Below are 24,034 nucleotides of genomic sequence, written 5' to 3'. Positions count from 1 at the left end.
GTATCAAATTTGAAATTATTTTACTTGTTCATTCCGTTCCCCCTTCTAAAACATAAGCTCCACGAAGGGTAGAAGGTTCTCTTCTACCGGAGACGCTTTGGATACGACTTTTGGGCAGTTCGTTCAACACCTGTATGAGGCCTACTGGGTGCCTGACAACAACATAGGTCAGAATCTAGCGGCCACTCGCCGAATCTGTGTTCTTCTCTGAACGGGAATTGCAATGCCCTCGGAACGGCCGGAGCCAAAGGGCACTGTCGCTTGTGACGTCAGCACACACGGAACGGGGCCGCGATTGGCGATTCCAGCTTGGGCGGGGCCGACAGCCCTCGGCCCCGCCCCCCGCCTCGGCCCCGCTCACGCATGCGCCCCGGCCGCAGCCTCGCCGCCGCGCCATTTTGCCGGGGTTTGAATGTGAGGTGGAGCGGCGGGAGGAGTGGGTCGTGCCGGCTACGGTCCGCGGCTGAGATTCCCTTCTCCGTCCCCGTATCCCCACGAGGTAAGACGAGGGCGTGCACGGCCTGGCACAGGGGCCTCTCGGGACCCGACCGGGGGAGGGATAAGGCTCTCCCGGCACTTCCGAACGCTGGGAAGCAGAGACCGCACCTCTGGGCGAGAGCGGACTTAGGGCCCATGTCCAGGGCAGCGCCCTCGGTCAGGGTCTTCGCCTTTGCCGACGGTTCTCGCCTCCCCACCCCTCCCCTCGTGGCGTCCCAGGTCTGAGGCCCAGGCCCGGCAGCCCCCAGGCCTGCGAGGGGCGAGGGCAGCCCAGGCGCGGCCTAACGCGAGCGGCCCGAGCGCCCGCCCCTTCCCCTCCAGCGCCGCGCTGATTGGCCGCGCCGCTCGGGAATGCCGTCTCTCATTGGTGGCGCCCGCGCGTCCGTTCTCGGCGCTCCCGGCCACCCGCAGCGTGAGCGGCGCGCGGCGGCGAGGCCTGTCCGGCTGCGGAGCCCGCGTGCGGGCCGCCGCCCCCGCCGCCTCTTCCCCCGGCCTCATTTTCTCCTTGAGGAGGCGGCGGAGCGCCACGCCCCCGTGCTTCGGGCTCCGCCACTGTAAAACGGGCTTCGTGATTTCACTTTGCTGAGTTGCTCGTGAGGGTTAGATTGTAGTCCGTGCACCTGGCGTCCAGGCACCTGGCGTCCATGCACCTGCCCGGGAACACGGGGTCCGCCTCTTGTGGGAGACACTGTGGTGTGGTGATTCGGAGCATGGAATTCAGCTTTGGGTTCGTTCCAGATTTAACCTCTCCCTAGGGGTGTCACCTATAGCTGGTCACTTCATCTCTCCGAGTCTCCGCTTCCTCATCTGCAGTGTGGGGTTGAAACATCGACCTCATAAAGTGGCTGAGGATCCAGCAAGTTATTACCGTGGTTTAGAGTCCCGTCCGAGGTGACCATTGGCCGCCTCTCCCATCCACCTCTTCTTCTCCTTAGCCACTGTGGCCATACTGCTGACCTTTCTTTTTCTTAAATGGTCCGAGCGCATGTCCTCCATAAAGCGTTTGGACGCTCCTTTCGTTTGCTTGGAAATTACCAGCATCAGATCTTTGCAGGGCTGCTTCCCTGTCGTTCCAAGTTTCACTCACCTTACGCGTTCTTTGACCAACCTCTCAAAGGATCTCTTTCCTTCAGCTCTTCATCACATCACCCGAGTTTTATTTACTTAATAACTATTATCGTATTGTAGAATCACTCACAGTTTACTTGTTTACTGTCTCCCTCAACTGCTAGGGTGTGAAAAAGCAAGGACCTTGCCTGTCTCTTTACTGCTCTATGCAGATGGCCCGTTGCTTGCCATATGGTAGATGCACAGGTATCATTCCTTGGGATGATAACGCACGGAAGGGGACTTTTTACTCTTGGAGCCTAGCAGTGCTCGTTTTCTCCTCCACTTGGGCCCCCCATAGTCAAATTTTCGGCCTTTTTTGGTGTGTCTGCATATTTTGCGTAATTCTTTGGGCTCTACCCAGCTTCTTCTCTTTTCAGACCCTTAATCTTTCATTTCTTTACACCAGTGCAGGAGAATTCTCTTCCCCCTTCCGTTTACTTTGATTTCTGCTGGTTGGGGCCTGGGATAGAGGGAAACCATTTCCTATACAGTATTAGATGAGTTTGGGGGCAGTGCTCTACCTTTGGTGTTAATTTGGTCCTTTATTCATTTAATAACTTCATTGAGCATCCATGTAATCTCTGTGTTTACAGCGAAGAAACAAAAATGGACGAAGTTCCTTCCCTTGAGAAGCTGACGTTCTGGTGGGGGAAAAACAAGAATACAAATAAATGGCAATTTCAGATAGTGACAAGTGACAGACGAAGATGCCTTCTATGAGGAGGTTGCATTTGAGCTGAGACCAGGAATGGAAAGATGAGGGAACAGAACATTCCAGGCAGAGAGAATAAAAAGTACAAAAGGCTGGAGGACAGGAAGAAGCTTGGAATATTTGAGGAAAATCCAGCTTACACAGAGTAACATATAGAAAGGAGAGGTATCCAGGGGCCAGATCACATAGGGCTTTGTAGACAATGTAAAAAGTTTGGATTTGCATCTCAGTGGTATGTCCTGTGATTATAAAGCAGAGGGTGGATTGAGGTGTTGGGGTGTGTTCTTGATGTGTGTTTGTGTGCCAGATAGTTTTCATTTATCGGGCCTCTCTCCTGTTCCCCAGATGTAGGGCCTCAGGAATGGTTCTCTAATATGGAGGAAGTATCTAAGGAAAAGGCACACATCTTGGATCAACTTATGTCACAGATGTCTGTGAGGTGGCCTTGGAAAGCAAAGCTGTTATTCGGGAAGTCTTCATCTGTAATTGTGAGAAGAGGCTAGACATAGGTCCAGCCATTCTTTCAACAAGAAGCACTTGGAATTTAGATAAGTCTGTCGTAATTGATTTATTGTGGTACATATTTTTTATTTTTTGTGTATTGGTAGATTTCCAAAAATAGCTTATGGGGGAAGTAAAATATCACCCCTCATTTAAAGGCAAAAGTGTAAATTTTTTCATTTCTAATTTGTCTTTTAAAGTCAGTAACACTTTTTACATTTATATACAGCTAATATTTCAGTGTCAAAGTACCTTCACCTGTGGCAAATAAGATAATTTAATTGGACCTTGATCTTGCTGATATATTGTGAATACCTCTGGAGTGTTCTCTAAAATTACCTGATTTGTCATACTTTCCGAAATCAGGGCTGAGCTTATAATTTGGGTTTATAGACATTGTCGCTGAGGAGATAGAAAAAGGATTTGTTAGCATTCAGTCCTTTAACATTAAAAATAATATAGGATCTATATAGTATTTTAACTTCCAGAGATGGTAGCATGCATATTTATCCCCCCCCCACAGAGTTTTCCCACCACATGTTTTGTTTTTGTTTTTTTTTAATAGTCCTACTCTAGCATTTCAACTTTGTTGTTTTGTGGGAGTCACTCTGTCACGTGCTCTTAGAATCAGTTGTCCGAGCTCTTCCTTTTTGTCACAGTCAGTTGACCAGAATAAATGCAAAGAATGATAGTGCTTTTTGATGGGGGAAAAAATCGGTAAAGGGTTTGTAGCTTTTGAAGATAGTACAACAGATGTGTAGTATGTGCCCATCACTGTTTTGAGGATCTGAGAAGATTACCGTGAACAAAACACAAAGCTCACATGGAGCTTACAGTCTAATGGAGGGAGAAGTGTAGTAAACAAGAAAGCAATTCATATGCCTGATAAAATTTACTTGGAAAAACAGAGTAAGAGAATGGAGAGTGGCTGAGGTGGGTGCTCTTTTATGTAGGATGGGCCAGGACAGCATCTCTAAAACAAGATGACATTTGAAAAGAGACCCGAATGAAGTGGGCAGTGAGCCGCAGAGCTGTCCAGGCAGATGGGACAGTAAGTGCAAACCCACGAAACAAAAATGCAAGCACTGGCAGATACGAACAATAATACAGGACAGATTTCAAATTCACATCGTTCTTGAAGCATTTTTGAATGAACAGAAACTAATTATGGCAGTAAGTTGGTCGTTGTTTATCTGACAGGTGTAACTGAGTTCCTACATTATGTCGGTCCTACTAATAACTGATCCTCAAAGAATAGTCTGCAATCTCGACTGAATCCATGTTTTAGCTGGTTGACTGACATATTGGCTTAGCCGTTAGTTCATGGCAACAAATGCTTAATGAATGTCTGCTGTGTGCCAGGCAGCGTTGAAGGTCCTGGGCATACAGAGATGAACAGGACCTACAAAGTTCCTGCCCTAAGGAGCTTACAAACAAGCGATAACAAGTCAAAGATATCTCAGGTGAGGCTAAATGCTGTTAACAGTACAAAAGGGATGAGGTGGATGATAGTCGTGGAAGGCTCTTTTGAGGAGTTGACAGTGAGCTGACAGTTGAATGATGCCTGGTATCAAATTAGAGAAGGAAGGGCATTATTACAGGCAGGGAGAACTGTCTTGTCTGGTTTGAGGAACAGATGGAAGGCTTTGGGGGCTGGAACATAGTGACGGGCAAGAAGAAGGTAGGAGATGAGGTTGACAGGTGCCAGATTTCATGGGACTGTCATGAAGAAAGTTAGTAAAATGCAGATTTATTGAGGAGTGTATTTAAAAACTCAACAAAATAGATCTAGTTAAGCTCTATAATCCCCGCAACATGCACACATAGTTTCTAACATGCTGCTTTGCGTAAATCCCAAAAGGTAGAATAATTTGCATGTGGCAAAGAAAGATTTTTTTTTTTTTAAGCTCATATATACTGATGTAAATGGTTTTGCTTGGCAACAGCAAACTTTCATGATTTCGTAACAGATTCAGCATTTCAACACAGAAAAAAGAATGGGAAATGAATTGATTAAGTCACAGCTTTCCAACATGTGTTCCATAATAAAGTGTTTCTGTGGCCAGGTGATGGCAGGAAGTCTGGATTAAACAATGTCGAATGGATAACTTACTCTTTGAGTTCCTGAGGCCTTTAAAGTGAATCTCCAAAAGGGGGAATATGATGCGTAGCATTTTCGAAACTTTCGGTATGAAAACCGGAAAGAGTAGCCTCTTGATAATTGTGTGCATGGTTGAGTGGGACTTGATATTCATGCCCATAGAGTGGTTTGCCCTGGTTCAAAGGAAGTGAATATGTAGGTGGTGGACTCTACTAAATTAGTCAACATTTGGCTTCCCTTGTGATAAAAAGGACTGTAGTGAGGAGACTACAGATAGTTTCAAACAGATCAGTGTCTTTGTTATTTTTATTTTTTATAAATTTATTTAGGCTGTGTTGGGTCTTCATTGCAGCACGGAGGCTTTCTCTAGTTGCGGCGAGCAGGAGCTACTCTTCGTTGCAGTGCTCAGGCTTCTCATGGCTTCTCATTGCAGAGCACAAGCTCTAGGCGTGTGGGCTTCAGAAGTTGCGGCACATGGGCTCAGTAGTTGTGGCTTGCGGGCTGTAGAGCACAGGCTCAGTAGTTGTGGTGCACGGGCTTAGTTGCTCCGTGGCATGTGGGATCTTCCCCAACTAGGGCTTGAACCCATGTCCCCTGCACTGACAGGTGGATTCTTAACCACTGCACCACCTAGGAAGTCCTCTTCCTTCCTTTCTTGATGAAGCATTATGGCTTTTTTGTTTGGATCAGTCTTGTTCAAAATCTCAAGATCATCTTTGACTTCCTCCTCTCCCTACTTCTAATCTGCCTCTTTTTTCACATCATCCTTTCTGTTGCTGTTCCCAGTGCTTCCACTCTAGTTCAGCCCTCTGTCATTATTTCCACTTGAGAGGCAGCCTTGGGTAGTAGGAATACGGTTGACCTATGGGGTCAGACTGATTTGAATCTGATCTGTGCGTGACTTGGGGAAAGTTAGTTAATCTCTCAGAATTGCCTGCCTTCATTGTAAAATGGTTATTGTGTGAAATGATGTGAAGCGTATCACCTAGCATTGTGCCTGGTTCATTTTGTGACTCTTCTTCCATTTTACAAAAGTATCCTAATAGATCTTCTGGTGTCTTCAGCTCCATTCTGCAAACCCTTACCAGCCCAAAGTATGTGTATTCCACTTTCATTAAGCTTTTACCCGTTTCAAAAAACCTTTAGTGCCTTCCTCTTATACATTAAATCATGAAATTCTTCAGCTAAGTATTGGGGAACCTATATGATTTGATATCAGCCTTCAAATCCACTGTTCCCCAAAGGAGCTATGCAGTCTTCCCATCTCTGTGCTTTGCTCCCACTATTGCCTGTGTGAGGTGGGTCCTCACTCCACTTGGTCTGTCCACATCTGTATATCCTTCAGTTTCACAGCCTCTGGGAAGTCTTGGACCGCAAATACTCCAGTGACTCTTAACCTCCTAGCAGTTACATTGCTGTCTATGTGATTCCAGGGGACAAAAGTGTTTCCGAATTTAGATTATTTTTTTCTTTTAAATGCACCTGGTGTAGATTATACAACATCCTCAGTGGGGCATGGGGTATCACTCTGCAGTGAAATATATTATTTCTTTAGTGAAACAAATTTACATACTAAGTGAGATAAACATTTGTATTTATGGCTCGGACAGTTCAGGCCAGGTTCTGCTGCCAAGTGAGTTTGCCACAGACTTGTTAAGAAAAACTTTCAGTTTATACATATTTGGATCTCAGAACTGCAGGAAAGGGATTATAGGTCTGTAGTTGGTATTTCAGTTGTATCTTATCTTCCAACTAGGCTTTGAGAGCCTGAACTTGATTGCCTTTTGTCATGTGCATTTTTAAAATATAATAAAATTTCAGTTAACTTTCTGATTGTAAATGTAATACATATAGGTAGTTGTAGCATATTCAAAAAATCTAGAAGATATGAAGAGAATAAAATGTGTAGATCTTAACACTGTTTACATTTTTGAGTGTATTTTTAGTTTTTTCTATATATGTTTCGGTGTAGGTTTGGTTTTTTTTAACATAATTTGAATCATGATATATTTGAACTTTTTTTTCCTCTTAGCTTTATTACATTTTACAAAAATTATTACATATTTAATTTTTTGCCCTTGTCATAGAAGGCCCATAAGAAGTCATAATTTGGTGTATGGTTGCCCTGAAAAGGCTACATTTCCCCAAGGTTCCCTAGGAGCTACAGTGTGGCTTTGCCCCTAAAAGTGACCTAATGGGATCTAAGCAAAGTGGGGCTGTTTAATATTGAGACATAACTTACCATGAATTTGTTCATTTTAAGTGTAGTTTGGTGAGTGTTAGTAAATTTAAATAGATGGGCGTCCATCACCACAGTCCAGTTTTAGTACACTCTGTCACTCCTGAGAGTTCTCGTTTCACAATTTTATCTACTCACTGACACTCAGAGGCCATAAAGTCCCGTTTATAGCATTCTCAGGCTTTTCAGTCCGTTGGTAATGATTGTGCATACATGAAACACGTACTCTAATTTATGTGTGTGGTATTTCTTCTGTGTATTTCTTAGCCTTATGTTATCAGTTATACATTTCTTTAGCTTATAATTTGTAATATGTTAGATGTGAATGTTTTTGGTCAGTCATAGCATATTCTGTGGTTTATAGTTTAGCTTAAGCTTTAAATTTTTGAAAAGTTACTATTTTATTGAGATAATTAAGATGTAACATTGTTAGTTTTAGGTGCATAACATAATGGTTTGACATGTATATATTGTGAAATGATCACAGTAAGTCTAGTTAACATCCATCATCACACATAATTACACACTTCTTTTTCTTGTGTTCAGAACTTTTAGGGTTTACTGTCTTAGCAGCTTTCATACATACAGAACACTATTATTAACACATTATTGACCAGGTGATTTTTGCAGAAACTAAAAAAGCCTGTGGCGATATGTCTTTGGTCAATAAGGTGTTAACTGTGCTGTGCTGTATGTTACATTCTCTTGATTTGTTTATTTATTTTATAACTGGAGGTTTGTACCTTTTTACCCCCTTCACCCATTTAGCTGCTCCCTTGCCTCAGCTGTGCAGTCAACTACCGATATGTTCTTTTTGTCTGTTTTTGTTTGTTTTTAAGATCCAACATATAAACGAGATCATGTGGTTATTTATTATTTATTTCACTTAGTATACTGCCCTCAGGGTCCATCCATGTTGTCACAAATGGCAGGAGTCCCCCCCCCCCCCTTTTTTTGTGGCTGAGTAATGTTCCATTTTATTTATATATATATATATTTTTTTTTTTTTAAAGCAGGGGCCATTATTGGGTCTTCATTGCTGTGCGTGGACTTTCTCTAATTGCGGTGAGCGGGGGCTGCTCTTCATTGCGGTGCATGGGCTTCTTGTTGTGGAGCATGGACTCTGGGCAGGCAGGCTTTAGTAGTTGTGACACATGGGCTCAGTAGTTGTCCTGTGCTGCCTCAGTAGTTGTGTCACATGGCCTTAGTTGCTCCAAGGCACATGTGATCTTCCTGGACGAGGGACCAAACCCCTCTCCCCTGGCAGTCAGGTTCTTAACCACTTCACCACCAAGAAGTCCCTTGACTATTACTAATAATGCTGTGGTGAACAGCAGTGAATGGGAGCACAGATATCTCTTCCAGTTAGTGTTTTCATTTCCTTCAGATAAATGCCCAGAAGTGGAATAGCTGGATCATGTGGTAGTTCTGTTTTTAATTTTTGGAGGAACCTCTGTACTTATTTCCATAATGGCTGCAATTTATATTTGCACCAACAAGGTACCAGGGTTTCCTTTTCTCCACATCCTTGCCAACACTTATTTCTTGTCTTTCTAATGATAGCCATTCTAACAGGTGTGAGGTGATAATCTCATTGTGGTTTTGCTTTGCATTCTCTCATGTTTAGTGATGTTGAGCACCTTGTCATGTATCTGTTGGCCATCTATATGTCTCCTTTGGGAAAATGTCTATTCAGTTCTTTTTTTTTTTTTTTTTTTTTAATTTTTTTTATTTATTTATTATTTTTTGGGGGGTACACCAAGTTTAGTCATCTGTTTTTATATACATATCCCCGTAGTCCTTCCCTCTCTTGATTTCCCCCCCACCCTCCCTCGAGTCCCCCCCACCCTCCCCGTCCCAGTCGTCTAAGGCATCTTCCATCCTCGAGTTGAACTCCCTTTGTTATACAACAACTTCCCACTGGCTATTTTACAGTTGGTAGTATATATATGTCTGTGCTACTTTCTCACTTCGTCTCAGCTTCCCCTTCACCCACCGCCCCCTCCCAAACCTCAAGTTCTCCAGTCCATTCTCTGCACCTGTGTCCTTGTTCTTGTCACTGAGTTCATCAGTACCATTTTTAGATTCTGTATATGTGAGTTAGCATACAGTATTTGTCTTTCTCTTTCTGGCTTACTTCACTCTGTATGACAGACTCTTTTTTGAATTTATTTATTTATTGGCTGTATTGGGTCTTTGTTGCTGCGTATGGGCTTTCTCTGGTAGCCCCTGGCATGCAGGTGCTACTCTTCATTGCATTCATGGGCTTCTCATTGCGGTTGCTTCTCTTGTTGTGGAGCACAGGCTCTAGGCATGCGGGCTTTAGGGTGTGCAGGCTTCAGTAGTTGTGTTGCACAGGCTTAGTTGCTCCAAGGCATGTGGAATATTCCTGGACCAGGGATCGAACCCGTGTCCCCTGCATTGGCGGGCACTTCCTAACCACTGAGCCACCAGGGAAGTCCCATCTTCTGCCCATTTTTCAATTGAATTTTTTTTTCCTGAGTTGTATGCATTTTTTAAAATATATTTTGATTATTAACTCTTATCAGATACGATTTGCAGATATTTTCTTCCATTTGGTATGTTGTCTTTTCATTTTGTTGTTTTCTTTTGCTTTGCAGGCACTTTTAGTTTGATGTAGTTTACTTTGGTTTTGTTGACTGTGCTTTTGGTGTGGAAAGTTGCTTTTTAATTGTAAACACAGCTGTCATCTTATGAACCCCAAAATTATCTTCCTAGGTGCAAATTCTCAGTATGTAGATTGTTGTCAGTACCTATGCTTGCATGTTGTACACAGGAATTTATTCTAGTTTCTTTTATCTCAGAACTCTATGGGATCCTTATTTACTGCTTAAAATTTTAATTTTTTAAAAAACATTTATTTATTATTTATTCTGGCTGTGCTGGGTCTTAGTTGCAGGACGTGTGATCCTTGTTGCGACATGTGGGATCTTTAGTTGCAGCATGCAAACTCTTAGTTGCGCATGCATGTGGGATTTAGTTCCCCTGACCAGGGACCGAAACAGGGTCCCCTGCATTGGGAGCTGGGGGTCTTATTCACTGGACCACCAGGGAAGTCCCAAAATTTTAATTTTTTTTATTGAGGGCCTTAAAAAAAATAAACCTAGTGATTTGTGTTTTTAACCCTTAGTTTATGGTATGTTTTTTCTTCTTTATCTCAAAATTATCCCACTGCTGTTTCAAAAAAGCCCATCTTATCTTCTGGAACCTTGTCTCAGCTAAGAAGGCTTATAGCCCACACCTAAAACATAACAAGTAGATGACTTTCAGAGAGGGGGACACCCGTAATATAAAATGGTTCTTTTATGTAAATCCTTTTGTCCTCATGTGACCAGTTACCCAGACCTCATTTTTGTTTTAGGTTCTATAGCAATGGAGCTCAGCGATGCAAATTTGCAAACACTAACAGAATATTTAAAGAAAACTCTTGATCCTGATCCTGCCATCAGACGTCCAGGTAAAGAGAATAAGTACTGTTTTGTGGTTGATTTATTCTTAAAGGGGAGGTGAGGGAAACCTTCGTTCAATACCTGTTTGTAAATAAAACTGTAAAAAAAAAATTTACACTTGAATTCTTAGGCATTATTTTTCATTCTCTAGCCATAAAGTATTTAGTTGGCTGCTTATAGCTGCTATAACATATCGGGGTGGGGGTGGGGGTTCTTTTTTGTGTGTGTTTATTTTTTTGGGTTTTTTGGTTTTTTGGGGTTTTGTTTTGTTTTTTTTTTTTTTGAGTAAAATAACTTTTACCCCTTTTGGGATGAAAAGGACTAGTAACTTTAGGATGCTTTGTCCCTTGACCTTTCTGAAAATCTCTACACCTGCCTGTTTTAGAGATATAATAATTAGGGCTTAGAGTTAGAGTTAATTGCCTAAAAAGTGTTTAAATGAATGAAACTAGGTAATCAGGCACTGTCTCTTAATCCCCATGTTGGGTTTGATTTAATTAATATATTTTAAGACCTAGGGTGCCTCCCCTTCTCTCCCCTCTCCCAAATTTGACCAATTTTTATTAGAGACTTAATATAAGCTTAGAATTGCAAACTCAGGTGCCCAAAGGAGTCACATGTGACGGTAAATGAGGGAGGCAGGCCAAGTGGGTTAAGTGCCTTGGTTAAGGGGCAAATATTATTTAGAACCAGCTAACTCTGGGGGATTAAAATCAGTCTTACAAGATGAGATTTCCAGCTTTGCTTGAAAAATAAGGATATTTGTATGAAGTGTTCTCATTTTTAAATGATAGCAGTTAACTTCAAAACTTTGAAACACCATGCAGACCAAACAAACTACTTCTGGGGGCCACATGTGTCTTGTGGGTGGTAAGTTGATGATCCTTGCTGTAATCCATATGAACCAGAAATGCTCTTCATCTGCTGCTTCAGAATTTACTGATGTGCATTCTCATAAAGGGGGTTTTGGAAGCATCCCATGAAGACCCTGATGAATGCATTCCCATATGTTTTATATTTATATATTATATATAGTAAATAGAATTGAACACATGTTAAGACATCCTTCCTAGTCTAGAAAGGCCTTTGTGATTTCTGTGAGGGAAAACTGATTTTCCTGTTAGTGCTTAAAGAAGTAATTTGTTCTTGGATAAAAGGAAATTAATGGCTTATCTTAGACTTTCCCAGAAAGCCTCTGCCAGCAGTGTCTAATAAAAATTATTTTTAATAATTGTGTCTTTGCGAGGTGGAGGTGCTGTTGTTTTATGGATCCAGGACAAAATGTAGGAATAACTTGATGTTTGTGAGAAGAGTTACAAACATAGCATTTCACAGGGATTGCTGGGTGTGAAATATTGACCAGCCAAATACTGAAGCAACTAAAGCCTTCTATAAAACCATGCACAACCACAGTGTGTGTCCCTTGAAACGTATTTTTCAGTTCAGCATTCATCATCTTTCAAGAAATACCTCGTAGACATAAAACAGGGAGGATTTGAGGCTGGAAGTTAAACTCTTGGAAAGATGTTAAATCATAGTAAATCGTAGAAAATATTATAATAGATGCTAACAGCAGGAATTTTCAATAAATATTGGAACCTTGGAATGGATGTTGCCTTATGAAGCTTAAGATGGGAAAAATTAGAAGTGCTATAAACCTGCATGGTGTGATCTGTAAACCTAGGAGGTTTATTATCCCTAAATGCAGTATGGGTTTTAAATATATGGGTAAAATCTTCGTATAAATGTATTGCTGATGTTAGAAATGTTTAGTCTGAGAAGGAAACTGAGGGCTAGTATGGTAGAATACGGACTAGACTAAAATTTTTTCATGTGATGAAATCTTCTAGCAGTGTGATCTTACTTTAACCTCAGTGGCCTTGTCTTTAAAATGAGGATAATACTACCTACCTCTCTAGGTAGTAGTGACAACTTAACATATGTGAGCAAAGTGCCAGACCCATATGGTTAATAATAATGTGTATTAGCATGAATTACTCATTTAATCTTAATCATAATACTATAAAAGAAATATTACTACCATTACTAATGTACTAATAATCCTTCTGGAACAAGACAGAGTATGTGACTTTTGCCCTAGGGTCACTTAATCTCTCTGAGAAGCAGGTTCCCCTTCGCATGGGTGATCATCTGATCAGATCACTTTATAGGTTTGTGAGAATCGGGTGAGTTAATGGATGGTAAAGTGATCTGAAGACCGAGGTATTGTATAAATTTAATGTAATATCATATATAGTCCATTTAATAGATAAGAAAAGTGAGGTGCTAAAAGTGATAGGTTCCCTAAGGGAAAATATCCTAATCTTTCCGTGGTGTTTCAATCAGAGATAGTTCACATACACATAAAGTCTTAAGATCTGGTTGTAATAACAAGTCTTCTAACATGGAAACTGCTTTACAGCTGAGAAGTTTCTTGAATCTGTAGAAGGAAATCAGAATTATCCACTGTTGCTGTTAACATTACTGGAGAAGTCTCAGGATAACGTTATCAAAGTGTGTGCCTCAGTAACATTCAAGAACTATATTAAAAGAAACTGGAGAATTGTAAGTATTTTGTGAGCACATAGTTTAAGACCCTGCGTGTTTATAAGATTTATGTGTGTAGTGTTTAGTATATATGCTGCCGAAGCGAGCACTGTGTGTAGTGTTCCTGAATGATTCAGACACAGATTAAGATGAGAACAGAACCCTCCTCAATAAAATATTAAAAAGTCAAATCCAAAAACATACAAAAAGTATAAGAATACCATGACCAAGTGGGGTTTATCCCAGATATGCAGGGCTGGTCCAACATTCAAAAAGCTGTCGACTAAGAAACATTATTATATCAATAAATGCAGAAAAAATATTTGTCAAAGTCCAACACCCATTCATGGTAAACACTCAGTAAATTTGGAATAGAGGGGAGCTTTTTCGGCATGATAAAGACTATGAAAAACCTATAACTAACATCATACTTAATGGTGAGAAACTTGAAGCTTTCCCACTAAGATCAGCTACAAAGCAAGGGTGTCCCCTCACTACTCCTTTTCAGCATTGTGTTGGAAGTCTTGTTGTTGTTGCCAGCACAGCATGTGTGATCTTAGTTCCCAGACTAGGGATCAAACCCGTGCTCCCTGCAGTGGAAGCACAGAGTCTTAACCACTGGGCAGCCAGGGAAGTCCCTGGAAGTCCTTGATATTGCAGTTAGAAAAGGAAATATGCCATTTTGGAAGGAAGACATAAAACTGTCTGTTCGCAGAAGACATGATTGTCCATGTAGAAAATGCAGAAGAATTGACAAAAGTTAAACAGAATGTTTTCCAAGTTCCTGTTTTATTTAAATTCATATGAGATTAAGTCAGCTTCATAACCCAGGTTGCTAGAGAGTGTGAGACTTTGTTTTAACCTCCAGTTTGGTTGAAATTTAACTTTAGCTCAGTGTCTACTGAAGAGACATTATGTGGGAAGATATAGTGTAAATGAATAATTGAAGCAATTTCTATTGTGGACAAGGAAAAATTATATAAAGCTGGGAAAAAAACACTTTTTTATATATATATATATGTGTTCTACATGTATATTTGCATTCTACACACGTGTGTAGAATGCAAACTAATTTAGATTTGATGTTTTTTACAAGGGATTTGTCCTATGTATTATGGGATATGGAAATATTTTCTAATTATAAGGTGAATCTTATTATGCTGCAAGTTTAATGATCAGTATAAAATTATACGTTGAGAAATAGGTATTTTCCCTACCTTAGCTTATGACAGGGGTTCTAAATTGGGGGTGATTTTGCCAACTTGGGGATGTTTAGAGACATTTTGGTTGTCAAAGCTGTGGGTGGGGTAGAGGTGGGGGGTGTTTCTGGCATCTTGTGGGTAGAAGCCGAGAATGTTGGTAAATACCCTGCAGTGCTCGAGAAGGATCCCCACAACAACGGTTTATCTGACCTAGAATGTCAGTAATGCCAAGGTTGCAGTAACCCTGGGTTAGGATTTAAAAAAGGTGGGAAATGTTTTTATTAATAGCAGTAATGATATTTAGAAAATATTAAAGTTGACAGAATGGTCAGCATTTCTAAAAAATTAACTTTAAATCTGCTTAAATATTTATAGACTCTTTTTTCCTCATTCCATAGAAAAATTTAAAAATAGTATATGTTTTTAACCTTGTATAGTCAAGTGTTCTCACATATGGTGAAGAAATGAATTGGAGAATTTTAGAATGTTTAAAATCCATTTATCTACTGGTGTAGACATGCATACCCTCTCCCTCTGTCTTTAATTTTTTATTCATTGGCTGCATTGGGTCTTCGTTGCTCTACACGGGCTTTCTGTAGTTGCGGAGAGCAGGGTCTACTCCTCGTTGTGGTGCTCAGGCTTCTCACTGCTGTGGCTTCTCTTGTTGCGAAGCATGGGCTCTAGGTGCGTGGGCTTCAGTAGTTGTGGTACATGGGCTCATTAGTTGTGGCTTGCGGGCTCTAGAGCACAGGCTCAGTAGTTGTGGCACATGGGCATAGTTGCTCCGCGGCATGTGGGTTCTTCCCTGATGAGGGCTTGAACCCCTGTCCCCTGCATTGGCAGGCAGATTCTTAACCACTGCGCCACCAGGGAAGCACCCCTGTCTTGATTTGTAAAACTAGTGAGACTTCCAGAATCTCTTTGGGCGATGTAGTCCTGGATGCATTCAAACTGGTAATGGTCAAGAAGTTTTCATTGAAAAGACCTTTCTTTGACTTAAGGTAAAGGCCAAATTGAAGCTTTTAAAGATTAATATGGGCTGAGTAGCATATATCTATAAAGATCACATGTTCTGATTAGTTTACATACAGAACTGAGATTCTTAATTGGCATCAGGGAGTCAGAGAAGCTCATTAATTTGGGAAGGAATGTACATTTTTCTGCAGAAAAACATTCATCAGATTGTTAAAGGAATCTGTGACCCATTTATATAGAAGGAAGGCCCCACCTTCCTCTGTTTTTCTTAGGAAACCAAGAAATGAGAAATGATTCTATTTTATCCAAAGACCCATACAGTCATGGATATGGATTTATGTTACTTGCTCATTAATGTTTTGCTTTTTAGGTTGAAGATGAACCAAATAAAATTTGCGAAGCCGACCGAGTAGCCATTAAAGCTAACATAGTGCACTTGATGCTTAGCAGCCCGGAGCAAATTCAGAAGCAGGTATGTGAGGCCCTGCTTGTTAGGTGGGCTTATTTGTAGAGCTTTCATCTAATTAGTCTCTTTCTTCCCCTCAGTTAAGTGATGCCATTAGCATTATTGGCAGAGAAGATTTCCCCCAGAAATGGCCTGACTTGTTGACAGAAATGGTGAATCGCTTTCAGAGTGGAGATTTCCATGTTATTAATGGAGTCCTTCGTACAGCACATTCTTTATTTAAAAGGTATTGTTATATAAATTCATATTTTTTAAATACCTTTTTTCACATATTTTTGCTTGTGTATATTTCTGTGGCTATCGTCATTATTTTATGATAATTCTAGAAGAGCATAAGCCTCCATTCATTATTGTGTTTGTTTCTTCTGAAGTGCAGGATGTTTATTTCATGTTGTCCTATTACTTGTGAAATATCTGGTCTTGATACACTGTGCTTGAATTCCCTTTTTATTTCAGAAAGCTGTCTAGCCATAGATTTTTCTCTAATCTAGCTTTGAAGACCTGAAGTCAATTAACAAAAATTTGTAAATTTACCTTTTTACCTTAATTTTCTAGATATCGCCATGAATTTAAGTCAAACGAGTTATGGACTGAAATTAAACTTGTTCTGGATGCCTTTGCTTTGCCTTTGACTAATCTATTCAAGGTATGCAATAACATCTTGGTGGTATTTTTTAATTACTTAATTTTTTTTTTTTTTTTTTAAACTCCGGGCTGAGGCCGCGGGACCTCCTTCTCCTCCTGTTCGCCGCAGGCGCCCGTCCCAGTAGTCTTCGGCCATGGCTGCTGGGCCTGGGCCTCCGCCGGCTGAGGCGGAGGCGGCGTCCCGCTCAGCCGGCCATTAGCTTGGCCGCTGCGGGCGATGTCCCCGGGCTCGCTGGCGCCGGCTCAAATCCGAGAGCTCACGGCGGCTCACGGTTCAGAGCCGACTGCTCGCGGAGACGCGGCGGATCCCAGGGCCGAACAGCCAACGGCCCGATTACTTAATATTTTTAAGTGCTTGAATATTTGTATAAATTTTAAGAGATTGCTTTGAAAGCTTATTTGGTAGGTAATGGTTTAGAGCAGCATTTCTTTTGAAAAATTTCAAATCTACACCAAAATAGAGAAGATGGTAGAATGAACTCCCATGTACCGACTACACAAGTTTAACAATTACTAGCATTTTGTTTCTTTTTAATTTGTTCTCTCCCTTTGATTTTTTACTAATAGTTGAAAGCAGACCCCAGGCATTCTGTTATTTCACTCAAGAATTTGAGTATGTGTCTCTAAAGGAATAGATCTGTGCTTTGATTTGACTGTTCATGGAGTTTGATTTATATCCATACATTGTCTTACAGTATATAAACAACTTTCCTAAACATGTTCTTCATCTTTTTGAGAATCCTGTAAGATTGAAAGAGAAGTATCACTAACCTTTTTTTCCAGATAAGGAAAGAGGAGGCTTTGGTATCACACAGCCAATAAAAAAGAGAGCCAGGCCTCAAACCTAGTTTTGCTAACTCGAGCAAAGCTGCTCATCTTTCCTGTTTTCAAAAAGGAAAGTTGTGTGATAGTCACAACTTTATAGAGTATGCACAGGATTTTTCATGGTTAGGGTATCTTCCTAAAAATAAAATTGGACAAAATGTGGTCAATTTTTTTACCTATTGGATTGGCAAAGATTTTTATTTCTTTTTAATGACATTAAAAGTTTTAGCCAGGAGCAGGGAGGGATGGATGGCAGGGGGAGTTTTAGCCAGAGTGCAGTGAAATGAACACTGTCTTGTCCATTGGATTATAAATGGTACTAGCTTTCTGGAGTTTGACATTTCATTGAGAAAATCGTAACATTTATGTTTCCTAACTCCAGGTCATAGTTAGCAACATTTGTTGATTGTCTTTTACATAGCAGGTGTGCACAAATTACGAGAACCTTTTATATATATTTTCTCATTTGATTCTCATATTCTCTCTGTGAGGTCGGCATTATTCTTAATTACAGATGAGATGGGGGCTCAGTAAGATAACTTAGAATCATGCTCATTGTGAGTGACAGAGTCTAGGTTGTACCAGATCTGTCTGGCTTCCAAACCCCGCTACTCTCATAGCATAGTTCTGCGCTACTCATAGCATATTGTTCTGCATTGGTAATAAAATTCTAGAATCTCAAACTCAGAAAACTACAAGCATTCATAAAGTTTTATAAATAAGCGTGTTTATTGGGGTTAGAAACAAACAGTTGCAAACAACTTACAGGCCAAGTGGCAGGGAGTTATTTAATGAGTGTATATAAAGATAGTTTTGTGTAAGATAGTTACAGATATGCACAGAGGAGAGGAGAGGGATCTAGTCCAAAATATTGATATTGGACTCTACAATAGTGCTATTACTGACAGTCTAAAAATATATACTGTTATATGTTTTTCAGAAATCTTAAATGACTGTATTACTGGGTCGGCCAAAAAGTTCGTTTGGTTTTAAGTAACAATAAAAGATTTTTCTTTCGCGAAGAACTTTATCAAACAATGCATTTACTAACCGAAGGAACTTTTTGGCCATCCCAATACTATTTAAAAGCCAAATTTTGGAGAAGACCTATAGTTTCAGCCTAGTTCAAGGCTTTTTCACTAAGGTTTACAATACACTAAAACCATCTTCCTAAATTCCTTTCCAAGGCCACTATTGAACTCTGCAGCACCCATGCAAATGATGCCTCTGCCCTGAGGATTCTTTTTTCTTCCCTGATCCTAATCTCAAAACTGTTCTACAGTTTAAACTTTCAGGTAAGTTTTGTTTTGTTTCTTGATCTTGATTCTTATTCTTTGATGTCAGGTATAAAGTTTTTCACTTGATAAAGACTTCTTTGCTAACATTGATCCCTCTCGCCGAAAGAATAGACATTAGTTGTGTGCTTGTTTTCTGATTCCCCCCATTCTTTATCTACAAATTGTATTCTATTTTATAGTAGTTCCTAGAGTTGCTAGTGGTGGATGCCTCATAAGGAAAAGTAGCATTGTCTTAGTCTAGTAAGTTAGGGAAACCCCAAATCCCAAATCACTGTTGGGGTGTTACCCTATATTCTGTTTTATTGAAAACAGATCACATTCTCAGGCCTTCCTCTTTGCTCACTTAAGTGGATGTTAACACTGGGGGAAACCATGTTTTGATTAGTGGCCTCTGCTAGCTTATACCAAAAAAAAAAACTTTTAATGGAGCGTATCTAGGAGACAGATGGCTGAAGAAGCACACTTGGGAAGGTGTAAGAACCACTGGTATTTCAGAGGTAACACAGTCACAATCTTATAGCAGAAAATGCCTGGTCACCTTGCTGCTACTGAGGCAGTGGCCTCCAGTCATTCTTTCTGTTCTTGAGTCATTACTTTAAGATTCAGGGCTCCAGGAGTGAGAAGGGAGTCTTACTGGTACAGATTCCTATATTGAGATGCAAGAGGAAGGATGTAGTCTTTTTGTTGCCCCTAGCCAGAGCCAAGTACCTGGACTTAATCTTCCCAACATGACTGTACTTACACTGGTAGGGAGAGCATTCCTCAAAAGGAATAGGTGGAATGCATAGGAGATGAACAGCCCAAAACAGCATACCTTCATCCATGTCCAGCCGGACAGCAATTTGAGAAATTCTTAAAGGACACAACTGGGTTTTTTTTTACACCTTCTTTTGAATTCTGCTTCCTAGAAGTTAGGTAGAATGAGGTGATTAATAACTTGTTAGTGACGCAAGCCTGACCAGGAAGGAGGCATAATCTTTACCCTTGGGGGATTATCCCTCATTAAGAGAACAGTATTTTGCCATAGGAAATCACCAGCTGTATAAGACAGTATGCCTAGCTTGGTGGTCATCTTATAATAAATGCAGTAGTTCAGAAACAAAAAGGAATGTATTGGTAAGCACCAAGTTTTGTGAGGAAAGTCTTCAGTCTTAGCTGGACCTTAAAGGAATAAGTAGATTTATGTTGGAACAGGCAACAGGTGGCATCATTTGTGGTTGAAAATTTACCAAGACAGGGTCAGAATGGTTTACTCAGTGGCCAGACCTAGCTGGAGCAGAGAATTCTTGTCAAAATAGGTATCAGTTGACTCACCTGAGAAATGTGGGCTTGAGGCCATAGGCATGTGGAAAACATTTGGCATGGTGGGGAAAACTTATTAAAATAATTTTTTCAATCAAAAGTATCAAGTCACCATTTATGCTTTAGGATCTCCCTGAATTTTTTGAAGATAATATGGAAACTTGGATGAACAATTTTCATACCCTCTTGACATTAGATAATAAACTTCTACAAACCGATGTAAGTATTATTCAAAATATTTCCCAAATAGGCTTTTTTTAAAATTAAGAATTATTTGAAGTATAATGTTAAATGTCAGTTATATATCAATTTTTTTAAATGTTAAAAAAATTGAGTAGCCTCTGAGAATATTGGAAGGAGGATAATTAATTGGACTTCAAAAAAATTTGTTATTTGAGAATGTTTAGTATCCTGATTCCTTAAAATTTATTTACTCTTGTATTGTTAATAGATAAAATTCTAAGAATTCAAATAATATTTGATGTGGAATGTTCCACATTTGGTTATTTGTAATATGCAGAATTACTCTTTTTGTAGTTCTGACTTAAGTCACAGTTATAAATAAGGCTATTTCATTACATTATCAAAGAGTATTCACATTGTGAACATATTATGAAATAGAAAATCGTTTGTCATTGAAGATACTAAGAAAACTTAAACCTCTGTAATAATAGCCTTTTTTGAAAAAGTCATCTATAGTGTGGGAAAGAGGGGATGTGAAAGTTTGTAATGTGTAAAAGTTTCTGATCTGGGTTTTATAATATGTACTTTTTAACATATAGCACTTATTCTGTGTTACTCATTTGCTTGTTTATTAATATATTTATGATTTACCTCTTCCTCAAGAAATAAAAAATGTAAGAAGTAAAATATTAAGAATACTTCAACACCAGATAAAAATTACAGTTGGTGATAGAGATCTGTTTGGGGAGTGGCGTGCAGAGGGAGAATCATTACTGTGGTTATACAGCAAATTTTGTCTCTGAGATTTACAGGCAACAAGAAGCAACTAAAAAAAAATAGAGTTCCCATAAAATAATCCCTTCAGTCCACTAGGAGGAAACCATTCCCTCAGAAAAGAAAGCTTGGGACTTCCCTGGTGGCACACTGGTTAAGAATCCACTTGCCAGTGCAGGGGACATGGGTTCGATCTCTGGTCCAGGAAGATCCCACATGCCTCAGAGCAACTAAGCCCTTGTGCCACAACTGCTGAGCCTGTGCTTTAGAGCCCATGCTCTGCAACAAGAGAAGCCACTGCAATGAGAAGCCCGCACACCACAACAAAGAGTTGCCCCGCTTGCCACAGGTAGAGAAAGCCTGCACACAGCAACAAAGACCCATTGCAACCAAAAATAAATAAAATGAATAAAAGAAAGAAGAAAACAAAGCTTGTCTTTACACTTAAGTCTAAAGGGAGTTTTTCACAAAGGATTCTTAAGGGAGTTGTTTACCCATTTAACCATGTGTCATCTCACTTTGTAACATCCCTTATGTTTATGCCTTGAGGGGCTGTTCTTTCTCTCTCTTCTCAATTTGAGTTCTTTGGCACATAATATAGCTCAAAAAGTATTTGTGGATCTGTCACTGTCATGGTTTCGACTGGGGTTGGCAAACTTCCTGTAAAGGTCCAGGTAGTAGGTATTTTTGGCTTTGTGGGCTATATACTGCAGTTACAGTTGAAAGCAGTCATAGGCAACACTATAAACTGTATAAATGAAAACAAAGAATGAGTGTGGCTGTTTTAATAAAAGTTTACTTCAGAAATTAGGCAGCAGGTTGACCTCTGCTTTAGGTGGTTGTTAAACATTTTATGACCAAAATATTATTTGTGAGAATGTTACAGCATTAGCTTATTGGGAAGAGAACACATTTTAATATATTTGAAATGAGAACCTTTTGGAAGATGGCAAGATTGTGTTACAAAGGAAATATGATTTTTATTATTCGGGTTTTTTGGAATATATTATTTTTGATTTAATATGTAAATATTTTATAATTTAGCAACTAGAAGAAAAGGCTTTATTTTTTTAAATTATTGATTGATTGATTTCGGCTGTGCCAGGTCTTAGTTGCAGCATTTGGACTTTTTAGTTGCGGCACGCATGCAGGATCTAGTTCCCTGACCAGGGATCGAATCCAGGCCCCCTGCATTGGGCCCACAGAGTCTTACCCACTGGATCACCAAGGAAGTCCAGAAAAGGCTTTATTTAACTTGAAAACTTTTGAGAACTGTTCTTATTGATAAATATTTTATCTTTTATTTATTTGATAGACCAGGTGGATAAATTTACAGTGGCATAGATGTAGTTTACAGCACCTGGCTTTGAATTTAAAATTTTTAAAGAGTTTGGGAATTAGAGCTACTCTTCATGTTTATGTAGCGTTGAAGTTGTATGTTTGAGTTTTCCGTTTTCTCTTATGTGAGGATGAAGAGGAAGCAGGCTTATTGGAGCTCTTAAAATCCCAGATTTGTGATAATGCTGCACTCTATGCACAAAAATACGATGAAGAATTTCAACGGTACCTGCCTCGTTTTGTCACAGCCATCTGGAATTTACTAGTTACAACAGGTCAAGAGGTTAAATATGACTTGGTAAGATGATGGTGGAGACAAATAATTAAGACATCCCCTCCTTCCCCCATGAAATAAATGGTTCCTTTTGCTCTTAAAAATATGCTTATTTTTGTGTTTTATTCCAGTTGGTAAGTAATGCAATTCAGTTTCTGGCTTCAGTTTGTGAGAGACCTCACTATAAGAATCTATTTGAGGACCAGAACACGCTGACAAGTATCTGTGAAAAGGTTATTGTGCCTAACATGGAATTTAGAGGTAATTGTGGCAAAGTGTAAAACTTTTTCAGGAGATTAATTAAAAGCTCATTTTTTAAAAGAGTATGTTAGGATAAACTTAAGAATTTAAGAAGTCTTCTTTATGTTACTTTTTTGTAACATATTCAGTCTAAGTTTTGTTGAATTTAGTATTTCACCAAGGCAAAAGTTATTTTTGAACAGTTGACTTGAGACTAGAAGTGACTGATAACTTTTAAATGCAGAGTTGAAGCCCACCTAGTTTGTACTTAAGGTTAAAATAGTCCTAGGAGTCTGTATTAGTACAAAATGTCTTTCTTACAGTTGGGAAGAGCAGTCATTAGATCATTCAATCAGGAACAAAATGAGGAAATAAAAAATAATATAATGTGGGGTTTTATTTCCTTTTCTGTTTTCATAAGACTATTTTTAAAGGACAGATCTTTATTCTGATACTGCCTATCCTACTTGGTGTTGAAATGACTAATGAAATGATGATAGTAGTTGTTAGGGTGTTTGTTTAATGTCCTTATCTGGCAGAATAAAGAGTTGGCATCCCTAGATTGGTCTCCAACACTTTTGAAGGTTAGTGATGAAGTCCAGTTCTATGGACGCTTACGTTAGAACAAGTGAGCCTCTCTCGCAGCTGTGTGAATTACCTATTACCTAACCTTTCAGGGTATCATTTGCCGCTCTAAGTAGTGATTAAGAGTATATGAAGTAGTCATTTGTTGAGAAAAACACCTTGCTGCATAAAACATGGCAATTTCACATACTCTTCTGTGTACTCAGCTATAAAAGTAGAGTGACTTGGCATGTCTTCTAAAAGGTGATCTGAAATGTCATCTTGCTTTTTGTAGCTGCTGATGAAGAAGCCTTCGAAGATAATTCTGAGGAGTACATAAGAAGAGATTTGGAAGGATCTGGTACGTATTTTGGTTTTTAGCTGGTGGTCTCTTCACAAGCCAGTTTTAAAGTTGCTCTCTTTCTAGTAAATATGGGGAAGTGAAGAAGTCAGGATAAGTGTGTCATTTTAGCTGGCTTTCACTGGAGAACTATTTTCCTTCTTTAATTTGTACAGAGTAAAAAGCAGCTCTTACATGAGCTATATCAAAGTATCAGATGTTGAATTTTTTGTCTTCTCTTTTTTATAAACTTACTAGTGTTGATCATACTACTATAATCTTTTAATTTCATTCTCATTTTACATTTGTGGGGGGTGGGGTTCATTATTTTTGTTGCTAGTAGCTTATCAGATGGCAATTTGTTTTCTTATGAACTTGATCAGAAGGTTGGTGGTTGTTTCTTTCTCCCATGATGTATTTCCCTTTGATT

At 39.7% G+C, this 24,034-nt stretch overlaps 1 protein-coding gene across 5 annotated transcripts in view; it reads left to right on the top strand.

Moving 5' to 3' along the window:
- Positions 1 to 363: 363 nt before the first annotated feature.
- CSE1L (chromosome segregation 1 like) overlaps positions 364 to 24,034 on the top strand; it is a 40,833-nt gene continuing 17,162 nt past the window's right edge. The window contains exons 1-12 of one of the 5 annotated variants that reach the window (XM_057702012.1): positions 385 to 499; positions 2,666 to 2,872; positions 10,544 to 10,639; positions 13,054 to 13,196; positions 15,726 to 15,827; positions 15,902 to 16,047; positions 16,377 to 16,467; positions 18,479 to 18,586; positions 20,018 to 20,110; positions 22,317 to 22,484; positions 22,592 to 22,721; positions 23,560 to 23,625. In XM_057702012.1, the coding sequence (XP_057557995.1) occupies positions 10,555 to 10,639; positions 13,054 to 13,196; positions 15,726 to 15,827; positions 15,902 to 16,047; positions 16,377 to 16,467; positions 18,479 to 18,586; positions 20,018 to 20,110; positions 22,317 to 22,484; positions 22,592 to 22,721; positions 23,560 to 23,625 (1,132 nt within the window). In that variant the 5' untranslated portion in view covers positions 385 to 499; positions 2,666 to 2,872; positions 10,544 to 10,554. The other 4 variants (XM_057702009.1, XM_057702013.1, XM_057702010.1 and 1 more) reach the window with 4 other exon arrangements.

This window comes from Hippopotamus amphibius, chromosome 12, assembly GCF_030028045.1.
Source record: "Hippopotamus amphibius kiboko isolate mHipAmp2 chromosome 12, mHipAmp2.hap2, whole genome shotgun sequence".
Lineage (NCBI taxonomy): Eukaryota > Metazoa > Chordata > Mammalia > Artiodactyla > Hippopotamidae > Hippopotamus > Hippopotamus amphibius.
The sequence above is the reverse complement of the archived record's forward strand: the minus strand, read 5'-3'. Positions and strand labels throughout refer to the sequence as shown.